This window comes from Pteropus alecto, unplaced genomic scaffold (genome assembly GCF_000325575.1).
Source record: "Pteropus alecto unplaced genomic scaffold, ASM32557v1 scaffold320, whole genome shotgun sequence".
NCBI classification, from domain to species: Eukaryota; Metazoa; Chordata; class Mammalia; order Chiroptera; family Pteropodidae; genus Pteropus; species Pteropus alecto.
Window position 1 is genome coordinate 198,876 of NW_006429963.1, and position 14,166 is coordinate 213,041.

The 14,166-nt window shown below is 41.3% G+C and overlaps 1 protein-coding gene and 1 pseudogene across 3 annotated transcripts in view; both read left to right on the forward strand.

Annotated features, from left to right (window-relative positions):
* The first annotated feature begins 6 nt into the window (after positions 1–6).
* NCAPG2 (non-SMC condensin II complex subunit G2) overlaps positions 7–14,166 on the forward strand; it is a 45,972-nt gene continuing 31,812 nt past the window's right edge. Inside the window, exons 1-10 of one of the 3 annotated variants that reach the window (XM_006904461.3) lie at positions 7–196; positions 346–491; positions 1,656–1,775; positions 2,136–2,324; positions 2,869–2,983; positions 4,466–4,620; positions 6,183–6,317; positions 8,714–8,808; positions 9,383–9,452; positions 11,913–11,999. In XM_006904461.3, the coding sequence (XP_006904523.1) occupies positions 1,698–1,775; positions 2,136–2,324; positions 2,869–2,983; positions 4,466–4,620; positions 6,183–6,317; positions 8,714–8,808; positions 9,383–9,452; positions 11,913–11,999 (924 nt within the window). In that variant the 5' untranslated portion in view covers positions 7–196; positions 346–491; positions 1,656–1,697. Of the gene's footprint in view, positions 197–221; positions 247–345; positions 492–1,655; positions 1,776–2,135; positions 2,325–2,868; positions 2,984–4,465; positions 4,621–6,182; positions 6,318–8,713; positions 8,809–9,382; positions 9,453–11,912; positions 12,000–14,166 lie in introns of those variants that run through there. The other 2 variants (XM_006904462.3, XM_025044869.1) reach the window with 2 other exon arrangements.
* LOC112477654 lies at positions 2,607–2,725 on the forward strand (annotated as a pseudogene).

The following is a 14,166-nucleotide window of genomic DNA, read 5'->3' on the forward strand; positions in this document are numbered from 1 at the left end:
CGAATCCACGGCCCGGCTGCCGTCTCTGAAGGGGCGCAGCAGAGTCGGGCAGCGGGGCGCCGAGCGCGCGACGCCCGTGCCGTCCCCGGGTACCGACCCCACAGAGCACCCCCAGCCTGGATCCGGGGACGGACCCCACAGAAGACTCTCAGACCGGATCCGGGGACTGACCGAACCCACAGAGGACCAGTCCCCGGTTTGTGCCCGGGGGACTTGCCGTCAAGCATCTCTCGTAGTTCTGAAATGGTTTGCCCGGATGTGGGGATGGGAGGGCTGGTGCACCGCCTACAGGCAGCGCCAAGGCGACAGGGACCGCCTTTTCAACGCTCCTCTTAAATCCTCCAGACCTCCTGGATGAAGAGCTCCCTGCTGTGGAGATGGATAACTGCATAGCGGGGTGATCCCTAGCCTTCAAAGTAGCACAAGGTCCGTCTGTGTACAGTAGTACGGGAGACAGAGTGTGCCCCTTGGGACGATACGCCGAGCGTAAGGTGAGAATTAGTAACCCGGCAGAACTGCATCTCTCCTCAGAGAGAAGGGTCGTAGGGCCGTAAGTTTGGTAGCGCAGTGGAAGTGGATCACTGTGTGTGCACTTGGAAGTAGAGTACTCCAGGAAAGTGCCAGAATTACAGAAGAGGGTGGAGGGTTCACAGACGCCCAGTTTAAGATGAGATTCCATGTACTTGATTACACTTTTTGGGATGTTACTTGTTTTTAAACTGGTGAGTTGGCACTAGCCATTATTAGTCATCCAGCTTGTGGCTGGCCAGCAGGAAGTGATGCTCATAGCTCAGCCCTCTAGTTGAGGAATGAGGTGGCCAGATTTCAGTGGTACTTATGTGAGGAAGTTATTTTCTACTTTTGTTGGTTTAATTTAGACCCTAAGATCTGGGGTTCTAATGCTTAAGATGACCCTTTGTCCCCATAATATTGCTGTTGGTACCAGTACATTTCCATTTTGCTCTGTAATGGTGCAGGTTTTCGTTTGTTTTAAAGTTAGGGGTCCTGTTGCATAAATGTTCCATCATTTGGCTATTTATTTTTGGGTTGGTGTCTTTCTGACAGGGCACTGGTAGCACAGGTGGTGTAAATGGAAAATAGGGTTTATTGGGGAAGATGCAGGGAAGGAGGTTGTGCACAGTCCAAGTCCCCAGAGCTCTGGACCCTAGGGGTAGGGGAAGGGTGCGTGCACACCTGATGCATACACTAACAAGCTCCCAGGTGACCCTGTGCCACACTTTGAAAACACAAGGCGGGTGTGAGGAGGAGGAATGGCCCTTTAGGAAGGGAGAGTCTTCAGCATTTCGCAGCTGGGATCAGCCTGTTTTCCGTTGAGCTGACTCAGACCTACCTGAGCATCGTGCTGTGCTGAGGTACTAACGAGGGCGCACCTCCTAAGGCTATTTGGGCTTCTCTTTCCTTAGATGGCAGTTTCATTAACATAATATTATGTTGATACTATCCTCAGTGATGGAAATGAGGAGATTATTTTTTAGGTGTTATAACTTGTATTATGTCGGAATAGTGTTAGAAACTATCTACCATAGGTGGTAGAGGAATTTTCTTGCAGTTTTGGATGTTACTACCAAATTACATCTTGTAGGAGAAGATATATTTGCAAATGCAAGTTTCTGAATGATTGTGTTTTCCACTAGGGTTACAGAATAAATGCCATATGAAACACAGTTCCATCTGTCATGGAAAAACGTGAGACATTTGTACAAGCAGTGTCTAAGGAGCTGATTGGAGAATTTTTGCAATTTGTTCAACTTGATGTAAGTTTTATGTTTAGCTTTCTTGTGATTTTCATACTCTGGCATACTTCTGTAAAGTAATTATAGGCCTGGAGGTGGTGGATATCTGGATGGACTGATTTTAGGGAGGATTTTTGCTAACTGGGTTAAATTTTAACTCCAAAGAATAGGATAGGAGAGCTGAATAGGTGTAGGAGGAATCTGCTACTCTGCCTGATAATCCCTACACTTTTCCCATTTAGGAATAGATTTTGAAAACTACAACCAAATTCTTGAACTTATAACTAAGTTAGCACTTAAACTTCTTTTTCGATGCCATCGTAAAAAGGATAAAACTAATTTTTTGTATTTGAAATGTAACTCATGCTATTTATTTTACAGGAAGATGCTTCTGACCCTTTCAACCTAAATGAACTACTAGATGAATTATCAAGGAAACAGAAGGAAGAGCTATGGCGAAGGCTCAGGAGTTTACTGACAGACGTGTTGTTAGAAAGCCCGGTGGATGGGTGGCAGACAGAGGAAGACCTGGGTGAAGACGACATGGAAACAGACCATGATTCAAAAACGGTAGTACTGGTCTTCCAAAAGTAAAATATTTTCCCTTTTCTTTGTCAAAAAGAATTGTTTTTGTGTATAATTGAATTTTAAGTTAAGAAGTCAAGAATATTAGAAGTTTATTGTAGTTTTACCCTTTCCCAGTCCTACCATTGTTAATACTCAATGTTGTGGTGTTTTTCGGACAGCTGACTTGTATTCACCTTTAAGTCACTTTTTAGAATAAGCTAGATGTGTGGCCTGATTTTTAAAAATTTAGTAACCTTTAAATTTCTTTTAAAAATGGAATTTTAAGTCTACAGCCATGCGACCTGGAACAAGCCCGATCCTGTCTGATCTTGGAAGCTAAGCAGGGTCGGGCCTGGTTAGTATTTGGATGGGAGACCACCTAGGAAGACCAGGTGCTGTAGACGTAAAAAATAAAAAATAAGGGATTGTAAGCTGACAAGGTCTTTGCAGTCTGTGAGGTCAACCAAAGGTTGCCTCGCCTAAAAAAAAAAAAAAGGAATTTTAAGTTGATTTTCATTCACTCATAGCTTCATTTTTTTATTTATAGAAAAAAAGCATAGAAATAATCCGTGCAATTACATCCGTGATTCTTGCTTCTGTATCTGTAATAAATGAGAGTGAGAATTATGAGGCCTTACTGGAATGTGCTGTAATATTAAATGGTAAGTCGACTTGTTGTAACGTGGCATATTTAGAAGTGGGGTGTCTAAATGACACTCTGTAAAAGGAAGCCGGGGTGATGTCTGCTGCTGAAGTGATATTAAGGCATAACTTTGCAGTCAAGCTCTTTTACTTCGGCCAGAAAAGGAGCAAAGGGATATTCTTTCAGTGGCCGTCTTGAGTAGTTTAATGAAAGCAGCATATAAATATTTCAGATGGTGAAGATGGGCATCACTGAGCAACTAACTGTTGTGCGCAGGGTTTTCAGGAGTGTCCTGCTTGACCTACAGGACCAGTGATAGAGTTTATTAAGGGGAAATAGTCTGATTCTAAATTTATTAAATTACTAAATTTAGTAATTCTAAATTGCTGCCAGATAGTTTCAGTTTAACCAAATATTTGTGACACTGAATTTTTTTCTTTAAATATGTTATGAACATGACCTGAGGAATAATTGTTGACTGTCAGAGGAGTTTTTCTATTCAAAATTTGTATTACGATACTTTTCAAGTTTTAACTGAACTATAAGATTTTTAATTTATAACTATAAAATTTAGTTTTTAACTATAAAAATTTTAGAACTATAAAATTATTTAGGAGGAGCACTAGATTGAATTAATGAGAAGACATGATTATAAAATATTATATAACATTACAGATGCAAAAGTAATTTTAAGTAATGATTTTAAGGAAAATCTCCCATGTACCCTCACCCCCCGCCATGTGAATATAAGTAGTTCCAGCTCTTCATTCTCAGCATCACGTGGGTTCATGGGCCTGTGTGGTATGTGCGTTATTCAGAACTCTTGCACAGTAATCACTGAAAATCGCTCTCGAGTGCTTTGTGCATGTTACCAATAGTTTGGTTTTTTGCAGTCTCCAGATAACTGTTTTGTGAAACAATTAGTACTGATATTGTAGTTCCCAACTTTTCAGTAATTGGGGAATTTTGTGTGAGTATAATGGCATTCACATATCTGTGGATTATAATTATGGGTACATTATTAGTATTTTCATTCTTGAGCATTTCTGTTCATAAAAACACTACAGTTTTGGTATTTATTATAATAGTTGCTTTTACTGTTTTTCACCAATGAGCCAGAATTTGAGGCCAGCACACTGAGGGATGGTTGTAGTGATTCTCGGTCAGTAGACCTGAGCCGGCTCTGGCATGAATTGTCACCATGGTGTCATTGCACTTATGTTTGGATAGCTTTGATATCTGCCTCTTAGAGATGTGGGCAGGACGCCCTCTGTGAGTCTCCCAGTTTTAAATTCTCTATATTAGTGGGTCTGCTTTTATAGCAGTAATAAAACAATTTTTAATTAGTATCATTTGTATTCTCTAAGTAATGTATATAAATCTTTGGCAAATCAGACATAAACTAGTGCTTAGCAAACCTTCCTAAGTCATGGTGCCCCACACTGTTGAGTCGCAGCTAATTCTGATCTGCCCCTCTGACGACACTTGCTGGGTCTCCTAGGTGTCCTGTACGCGCTCCCCGCATCTGAACGGAAGCTGCAGGGCTCCATTCAGGACTTGTGTGTCACGTGGTGGGAAAGAGGCCTGCCTGCCAAAGAGGACATGGGCAAGACTGCTTTCGTCATGCTGCTGAGGAGGAGTCTCGAGACGAAAACAGTGTGTTTGCTTTTTACTTAAACAGTGCACATGTTTATATCATTTATGAGTGTGTTTCCTCGTCAGTGGCCTGACCGCAGTGGTTTCTCCAGTTAGGTGTTTTTTTTTTTAACTGCGAGATGTTTAGAGTTGGCAGTCAAGGTGAGCAGCGGCTCCATGGTGCAGCCGTATGCAGGATTTCTCCTCCCTTTCCCTCATATGTGTGGCCTTTGTCCTCCCTCGTGTCACTTCATAGTTGCAAGGTGACTATTCCAGTTACACCTTATGTGAGTTCAGGGCAGGGGAGAGCGGCAATACTGAGGCAGGAGACTGGGCGTAGCTGCCCATGCTAGTGTGGTCCTCAGAGGCAGACCCTGTGGTGGCACTGGACAGGGTGGGACCTGCACTGTCAAGGACAGGAGGGGGCAGGAGTAGTCAGACACAGCCTTCAGACCCAGGTGCAGGTGCCACACTGGGCACCGGTGGGCAGGAGGGTGGGCGGGGGTAGGATTGTTTCAGATGAGAGCCCAAGCCTGAGGACCAACGGAGAGTGAGTGCAAAGCTTGGCTGTAACTTGGGCTGTTTTTCATCTTTTACTTTGGTGTAGTTCAGAAATCCAGAAAAAAACAAAAAACATTTTTCCCCCTGATCAGGGCAACAGCAGATACTTATGTTCATCTTAGAAAATTGAGCAAATGAAGAAAAGGGAAAATGAGAAAGATAAAAATTGTCCACAATTCTACTACCCAAGGTAATCATTAGGGATATGGAGGGATTTCTCTGGCACTTCTCCCATACCCCCATGTCTTTTTTCACGACAGATTTCTAGAAATGAAATCTGTAGGTCATTAGGTTCGAACTTGGAGGTCTTGATGCATATTGTCAGCAGCTTTTAAAAAAGCTTGGACCCACGCTTGTTCCTACCCTCCCTGTGAGAGTCTGTCCTACTGGGGCCTCCAGGGAGCAGTCAGTTTTGTGACAGAAAGAGTCCTTTGGGTACAGCCTCAGCTGGCAATCTGATGTTTCCTAGTGGCCGTAGGAGTGATTCAAAACCCTTGTTTATGTCAGAATTTATCCATAAACCATCATTGATTTGTCTTTTTAAAATCTATTTTCCTGCCATTTTTTGTTTAGCTTTTCAATCAAGACCTTTGTTGTCTTCCTAATTTTCCACACCTGCGCTGTTTGGTACAGTAGCCACTAGCCACATGGTGCTATTTAAATTTAAAGATAAGAAAATTAAAAATTGGGTTCCTCAGTCACCCCAGTCACATTTCAGTTGCTCGACAGGCTGATGTGGCTGACGGCTGCCACACTGGACACTGCAGACGCCAGCGTCTTCCCCGTCGCAGGAAAGTGCAGAGCTGTGCTGGGCATCAGTGCATCTGCTGGCTTCTGCCTGTGTTTTGTAAAAGTGTTCTCTAGAGTTGCAAGAGACATTTGCAAATTTTAAAATGTCATTTTTCTTTTTTGATGTATAGAGTTGTAATTACTTATGATATAAAATATTCTTATAGTTAATTTGAAATGTGACCTGTTTATTTAAAAAAAACTAACATTTTTCTTTTTTTATGTCATTTTAGGGTGCAGACATATGTCGACTTTGGCGTATTCATCAGGCTTTATATTGCTTTGATTATGATTTGGAGGAAAGTAGAGAAATTAAAAATATGCTACTTGAGTGCTTCATCAATGTTAATTACATCAAGAAGGAAGAGGTGATTAGGTTTTTCTTTTTTGGTTTATTTGTGAACTGCTTTTTAACCGATTTTTTTCCCTAAGTTCGTGTGGTTGCTGTTAGTGTGTTTAGTATACCTTGTTTTGATGAAAGAGTTATCTTAGCTATCAAGGGCCATGATATTTATTGCATATCATTTTTACTACATGGCAGTGTTAAGCAGACATTTTACAAGTCATTACTTATTTTTCATCATTGTCAGTTGGTAACAGGTGGCTGTGTGAATCTTGCAGGACCTGTGATTGCATTAAATAAGAATGATTAAAAATAAGGTTGAGAAAGCACTTCCCAGTGGATTAGAGCTGGCCCTCTGCCCTCACTCCAAGTTAATTGGCATGTACTCAAAACTGTCATCACCCAATAGTCTCGATTTCTTCTTTCTGCTATCCAGTAAACCCAGAGAGGCTTCTGGCCCTCTGCTTCACTGTCCATTCTGGTGGTCACTCCCTCATGTGGTTACTGAGCACATGAAAGATGGCCTTAACTGTAAAATACACATGAATTCAAAACTTAGTATGAAAAAAGTATAAAATGTTTCAATAATTGTTATACATTTATTATGTGTTTGAGTGATAATATTTTGGATATATTGGCTTACACAAATATATTATTAAAGTTAACTTTTTTGCTTTTATTAATGTGGCTACTAGAGAATTAAACATTAGAGTTGGACAGTGCTGCTGTGCTGTGTTAGGGTCTTTCTGTAGCTGTTTATCGATCATTGACTGTCCCGGCGAAGCAGAGAAGACTGTTGCTCATGCTGTGGAATACAGCCTCTGTGCCTAGTTGCTCGTGGCCTCGCAGACCCGTATGTGAGGCAGGCAGAGGAGGAGGTCATCATTCCTCTGGTGGGGTGGGCAAAGCTTACCCAGAGGAGGAGGGCGAGGCCCCGTCTGGAAGCCCTTCAGAGGAGAATTTTCTCCAGGTGTCACAGCTAGTCAGTGGTGGAGACCGAATTTGACCCAGTTTGCCCACTCCAGTGCACCATCTCTATTCAGCCTGGGTCAAAGGCCATCTGTCATTACTGACCATACTGACCAAGACCTTTGGCTTTTGGGGTCAGAAAGGCCGTGTTAAGATCCTGTTTGTTCACTTCGTGGGTGGTGGCCTTGATCAGACTACTTTCAACCTCAGTGTTTCTTTCTGCACAGCGGGAACAGCAGTTGGTTTCTCACTGGCTTCTGTGAGGAGCACGTGTGGCGATGTGTGTAGAGCCTTCTGCGTGGTGCCAGGCAGGTGCCCCTTCCTCAGACAGGGCTCTGACTGCTCATTGCCATTATCACAGCATCACCCTTGGAAAAGATGCTGGACGAGGGGCCTGTGCCTTAAGAATTTCCAGGATTGTTATGAAATTTGGGGGGAGAGTGAAGTTAAAAGTGGATTCAGACAAACGAACGTAATTTATATTGCCTTATACACAGCGGTCGAATTCTATTTGTTTAACATATATATGTGTACGTACGTAGCATAGACAAACACGCGTGAATGTTAGAAGTTTTTTTTTTAACTGATACACTCTTTTGTATTTAAGATACCTAACTAGTTTCCTAATCGGTTATTAATTTGATTACATTAGTTTCCAAGCATTTGGGGTAAACAGTAAATACCTCATACTCTTATCGACAAGTTGCTTGCAGTAAATACTGGTTTTTAACTTGCTTGATGCACGTGTGGTCACTCTGCCATTTGCATCAAAGTGCATTGCGTTTCCGTCCGTGAAGAGGTAATGGCGCTGTTCGCCAGGGACGTTCTTGATGCATTCTGTGGTGTGTATAGGTTCACGTGTGTCATCTAGTAGTGTGCATGTAAATTAACTTTACAAGACAATATGTATGCCATTTATAACTTGGGGGTTATACGTATTTGAAAATTCTTAGCAGCTACTTAGCCCCTTAACTTTACAAGTCCTCTGTTTTCTCATTTATAATAGATGATATGTACTAATAATGTTCAATTCCATTCCCACCCAAAATGGAGATTTCAAGGATTCTTTGATTTTGGGTTATTTAGACCTCCGTGACAGAAGGAAATGCGGATGAACCATTGAACTTACCTGCTGGGCAGTACGGTGACTGCCCGTCTTGAGTAATTATGTGGTCGAGCAAGAAAGGAACTCAGTGGTGTCCGCTGCTAGCCTCTCAGATGGAAGCCTTCCCGCCCTTGTCCTGCTGTCCCTTTCTGTCACCTTGAGGCTCCCACTGCATCCCCACACAGGAGCAGACACCAGCACAACTCCGGTCTGTGGACACTGAGTTGTAATGGTGGACGCTTCCCTGATTAGGAATAGCCACTGTCGATGTTATTAAACATTCAAAGAATTATTTGGTTTTTAAGAACTGGGAATTTTTTATCAGATCTGCTTTTTTTAATCTACAGGGAAGAAGATTTCTTAGTTCTCTATTCAATTGGAATATAAATTTTATTAAAATGATCCACGGGACCATTAAAAACCAGTTACAGGGATTACCAAAGTAAGTATTAAACATAATATTTTCTGTTATCCTAATCTCATTTTGAAAGATTCTATTTGACTTCACTTTTAAAAGTTATATTAATGTATTGGGAGCTTTAGAAATTCTCTCTTAAATTGTTATTTATCGTGGTCTTTCATATGACTGGATATTTTCCCTGCTATAAGAAACCATTCTTTTTCAGTAAATTGAGATTTTAATTTGTAGGAGTTCTTTAAATAATGACATTATTTACCAGTTAAATCTCAGCCTCAGTCACAGTACAGCCTGTGTCCCTAACACCCGCCATGCCATTTGGGCTGTGTTCTCATGGTTTCACAGAAAATAGTAAAGTTCTGGGGGAGCCTTGACTGAGAAGGAAGAAAATAGGTTGATACTGCAGTTCCGCCTCTGCAGACTTTCTTCTTACTCTACTTTCTTCTGTCGGTAGATCACAAATCACTACAGTTGTTTTGCAAAGCACTAGTTTGAACCGAGTTTCTTCTTCCCCAGGGTAGGAGAGTACCTGAAATAATATACTTGAAAACTATAATGCTTTGAACTTGCATTAAAATTTAAAAATTTTCTTTAATAGGTGTTTGATGGTCCACATTGCAGAGATTTATTTCAGAGCTTGGAAAAAGGCTTCAGGGAAAATTTTGGAGGTATTTCCATTTTATTAAATGTTAACACTTACTTTTTATTATGTTCTCGTTACTAAATAAGCCATCATGGAAGGGTCACTTAAAACTTGTGTTGACGCTGTCTGTCAAAATAAAGACAAATGATGAGAACCTGTGTGGTGGGCTCCACCCCGTGCGTGCTCGTTCCTGTGCTTGAGCACAGCCCCACATGCCCGTCCCCAAAATGTGCAGTGGGCAGCTCTGGACCTGCAATGTCTGGCCACATGTGGCTGCTGGGCATGTGAAATGCCGTCAGTCCCAATGGAAACGTGCTGTAAACGTAAGAAACATACCTGATTTTGAAGACTTAGTATGGAAAAAGAATATAAAATATCTTAGGGATATTTTTTATCCCTAAGTATGGAAAAAGAATATAAAATATCTTAGGGATATTTTTTAAAAATATTGACTGCACATTGAAATGATACTGGATATAAGGGCTAAACAAAGTATTAAAATAATTTTACCTGTTTCTCTTTTCTGGTTTTAATGTGACCACTAGAAAACTTAAAATCGCGTTCATGGCTCGCCTTCTGTTTGTTGCACAGTGCTGCTTGTGAACCTCAGGCCACTTCTTTTAATTACATTATTTTTGAGAATTTAAAGACATTTGGTTTGAATATGGCCAACCTTCAAAGACTATATGATATCTATATTATGAAGACATGGCTATATATAATCCATCACAATTAAATATTCAAAGGCCGTGTTGGCAACATCATAGGAGTCTGCCCGATAGCCCTTACGTTTTTCTCAGACTAGGTTCTCAAATGTGTTTTCTTTCCCTCTGAGAGTAAGATTTTACTTTAAGTCAAAAAGAAGTGTTTCCTGCTTGGGGAGCAGGCCCTGAATTGGCGGGTGGGAGAAGAGGTTTGCAGGCAGAGGGGCGGTTACCTGAGGTTTGGAGAGTATTTCGATCCACTCTGCTCTCCTGCCCATCTTAAGCTGGTTTCTATGACTTCTGCTTCTGAAAAGCAAAGGGTTATCACTTATTTTCCCCTGCTGACAACTTCTAGAATAGTTTGACATGATGTAATTTGGGGGAGGAAAGGGGATTTTGCAGTTTTTGCGTCGTATTACGGCATGAAACTTGTCCACAGGAAGGGGTTTTTGTCCCCCTTTTCTCCAGTAGTGGTTTAAAAAATAGGAGTTTGTGACTAAAAACTTAATTATTTGACTAGATCTGTGCCAAATTAGCACCAGCAATTATACTTCTCAGTATTCTCCTTTCCCTTTCTTCCCCTCTCCCTCTAAGTTTTTAAAGCAAATTCTAGACTTGCCATCTCATTTCTATGTCCTTCCGTATGCATCTCTAAAAATATGGTTATGCAGCGCTATTATTGTACCAAACAAATTCCTTGGTAGATTTAAAAATAATTAAGCCATATTTAAATTTCTCAGCTTTGTAAAAATGCCTTTTTACGGTTCTTTTTTTGGAATCAGGATCCAGCATGTTTCCCAATGGCATTTGCTTGTCATATCATTTAAATCTCGTGCAGCATTCATCCCTCCCTTTTGCTTTTTAAAATCTGTGCCACCGATACATTGAAGAAACTGGGTCATTTCTCCTGTAGAATGTCCATATGCTAGTAATCAGCTTGAGAGACTCGACTTTTATGGCACAGATACTTAACAGGTAGCGCTGTGAATCTCCTATTTCATCGCAAGTCCGACAGTCTAGTCTGCTTTTCCCCATGAGATGGCGTTAAGATTTACTAGTGGCTTCAGGTGAAGGAAATATTTTCAAAGATAACGGAGAAGAGGTGAATATTAGTAGAAAGATTCACTGATGCCCCTCCTTAAAACCATGGCATCGGGGGGTGGTGCAGAGCACAGGGCAGCTAACAGACCAGACCGTCCAGTGGGGGCTTGAGCTGTCCCTGCTGGCTGGCCTTGCTCCATTCAGTCGCCCCACTGTCGAGGACCCTCAGTGCCCTGGCTTCCCCAGGAGCTTCCCGCAGCCCGTCATGCCCCAGCCCTCTCTGCAGCAGCCCTGAAAGACCTCGTTCCGGTCGGTTTGGAATCTTGGCCCCCACCTTCAAGGTAGTTTAGTGGCAGTTCTGGACAGGCTCTTGCAAAAGATCCAGCCTTCTGAGGTTACAGGACGGCTCAGGAAGGGCTCCCAGCTCACTCAGTCCCTGAGCCCTGTCTGGCTTGAACTAACCTTGTGCTAGGGGGAAGCCTGCCCTGCCAGTTAGCACAAATTGAAATCTCATCAAATAGGTAGAAGGCTAAATGTCGGCTTTGGTGTATGAAAATTAAAGGAGTTCTAAGGTGTGCACTACAACAGAAGAGCTCTATTGACGGGGCCCAGGTTTTCCCTCATGAGACAGAAGACGGTAGGGCGGAGGGGCCTTTGGTACTCAGACTGCTGCACGGCCTGCCCCTCTGTCTGGCAGGACGTGTGCACACTAAGAACTCGCGTGCCGTTTGTCGTTCCAGACCATAGAGCATGGCTGCATCCAGGACTTCATGTACCACGGCATCCACCTTCAGCGGAGGTCACCGGTGCACCCCAGAGTGCGTGAGGTGGGCGACACCCAGCGTTTGTCGTGCGCACTTAAAAATCACGTCTCATCTCCTTGGTTTTTAGAACATTGTTTTTCTTAAATTTAAAAATTAAGTTTAAGCTTTCATGGGCATCAGTTACAGGGATGTCTCAGAATCTTGATATTTGATGGCTGGCAGTTTTATCCTGCCGTCAGAGTCTTAATTAGGAAAGCAAAGGTATGCCGTTAAGGCAGCAGAACTTTACCTAAACCACCTTTATTAAAATGTCCAGAATCATCACTTTCTAGCTGCGACTACCACTTTTTCAAAAAAGAAAATATTTGAGATTAGTTTTATTATTTACTTTTATACATATTTCCATGTTCGTATTTTGCAAACCAAATGAAATGTTTTGTTAGTTTCTCTTGTTAAGATTTTTTAAAAGGTAATCTCAGAATTTATATATGAATTTTATCCTTATATCGTAAATAGTAAATAAGGTAATATATTGTAAATGGTAACTAATTTTATCCTTATATTGTAAATGTAAGTGAGGCTCTGTTATCAGTGCCTTTATCACACTGACAGGTGTTTGGTAATCATACTGACGCTGGCCTGAGGAACTGGGAAGTCCCCTCTGTTACGCTGATCAGTGTCCTATCCTAGGTGTTGCCTTGTCTGCTTGCTGTTTTGGTAACCTTGTGTCAAGAGACTAGGTGGACAAAGGTTGCTTCTTTACTTTTTTGATTAGTGAAATTGCAGTTATTTGTGGAATATAGATATACTAATTAAGTTTAAGTGGATAAGAAAACATTTCTTTACATTATCGATGATTAACTTTGAGTTACTCAAAGATAAGGAGTCCAGAGATACTTACCTACCCGTGCCCCAAGTCCCAGTGTGGCTTCATTAAGCTGTAGGTCAGTTGAGTCATTTATTTCACGGGATGGTTTGGTGCTTTCGATTCTGCTTGGTCATAAGGAATGACATGTTGAACTACAGATTAGTTGCTTCACTCTTGGTACCAAATAACTAAAGACTTCTTCATATCTAATTTTTCTGCTGTGATAGTCAGAGTAATTAAGATATTTTAAGTATAGATGTCACTACTTGATAAATTTATGGAAAAATGCACAGAATATTGAAGAACATCAGCTTTCACTTTTTAAATGCAATGTATTCCTGGACCCTAAAGAATTATTATCACTGCTTATAACACTTTATAGCTTATTCCTCAAATCCTCCTTTGGATAAACATATATGATAAATGATTTTATTGATATGCTGAAAGAAGCTTCAGGAAATGCTTTAGAAATCATTTGAAAGTAATCCCTGTATTGTTGGAGGAAATCTAAAATTAGGTAACATTAATGGTTGCTCAACTCAATATACTAAAATCCACTGAATTGTATACTTTAAAAGAGTGACTTTTATGGTCTGTGAAGTATCTTAAAACTGTTGAAAAATCTTTCTATGAAGCAAGTATATTTTGATACCAAAACTTGATAATATTGTACACAAAAAACAAAGTGTAGACTAATATCATTTATCACAAAACTCCTAAATAAAGAACTAACAATCAGAAAAAAATAATCCCCAGACTATAATTCTTTTAGGATGAAGTTGACTCAAGTTCAGTTAAAGTGTAGGCTGTCATTTAGCCTGTTTAATTTTTTTTTTTTCATTTTTTACTAATAAAATTTTAGCTCCTAGAATTGTGAATTAAGGAAGTAAGGCGGAATTGATTGTTGCTGGGGACAAGAGTCTATGAAGAGTTGCAGGAAGATCCTTGCTGGGAAAAGGGAGGAGGAAGGAACACAGGAACAGTCACTCACAGGGCAACCCCGTTTCTGATTTCTCAGACGTTTTGGGAAGCACTTGGTGTCTAAACTGAGCTTGTGCTGTGAAGGGTCACTAAGCAGCGACACTTGTTTTGAGATGCGCCTTTTTTGGGTGTCCATTATAGGCTCTTAGAACCAAACAGATTTGGAGCCCAGTGCATTGTAGAGCCACAGTGAGCTACAGAAACCACTTAGGCCAACTCCTTTCTATTTACCCTGGAGGTTATGGGATATGTGGCTGTTGGTAGCAGAGCAAAACTAGAACCTAAACCTCGTATAGCCCCAAGGTCATCACTCAACACTGTCAACACTCAACGTGGTTCCTCTCAGGACTGAGGCATGAGTGCCTGTTTTGGGGAGGAGAC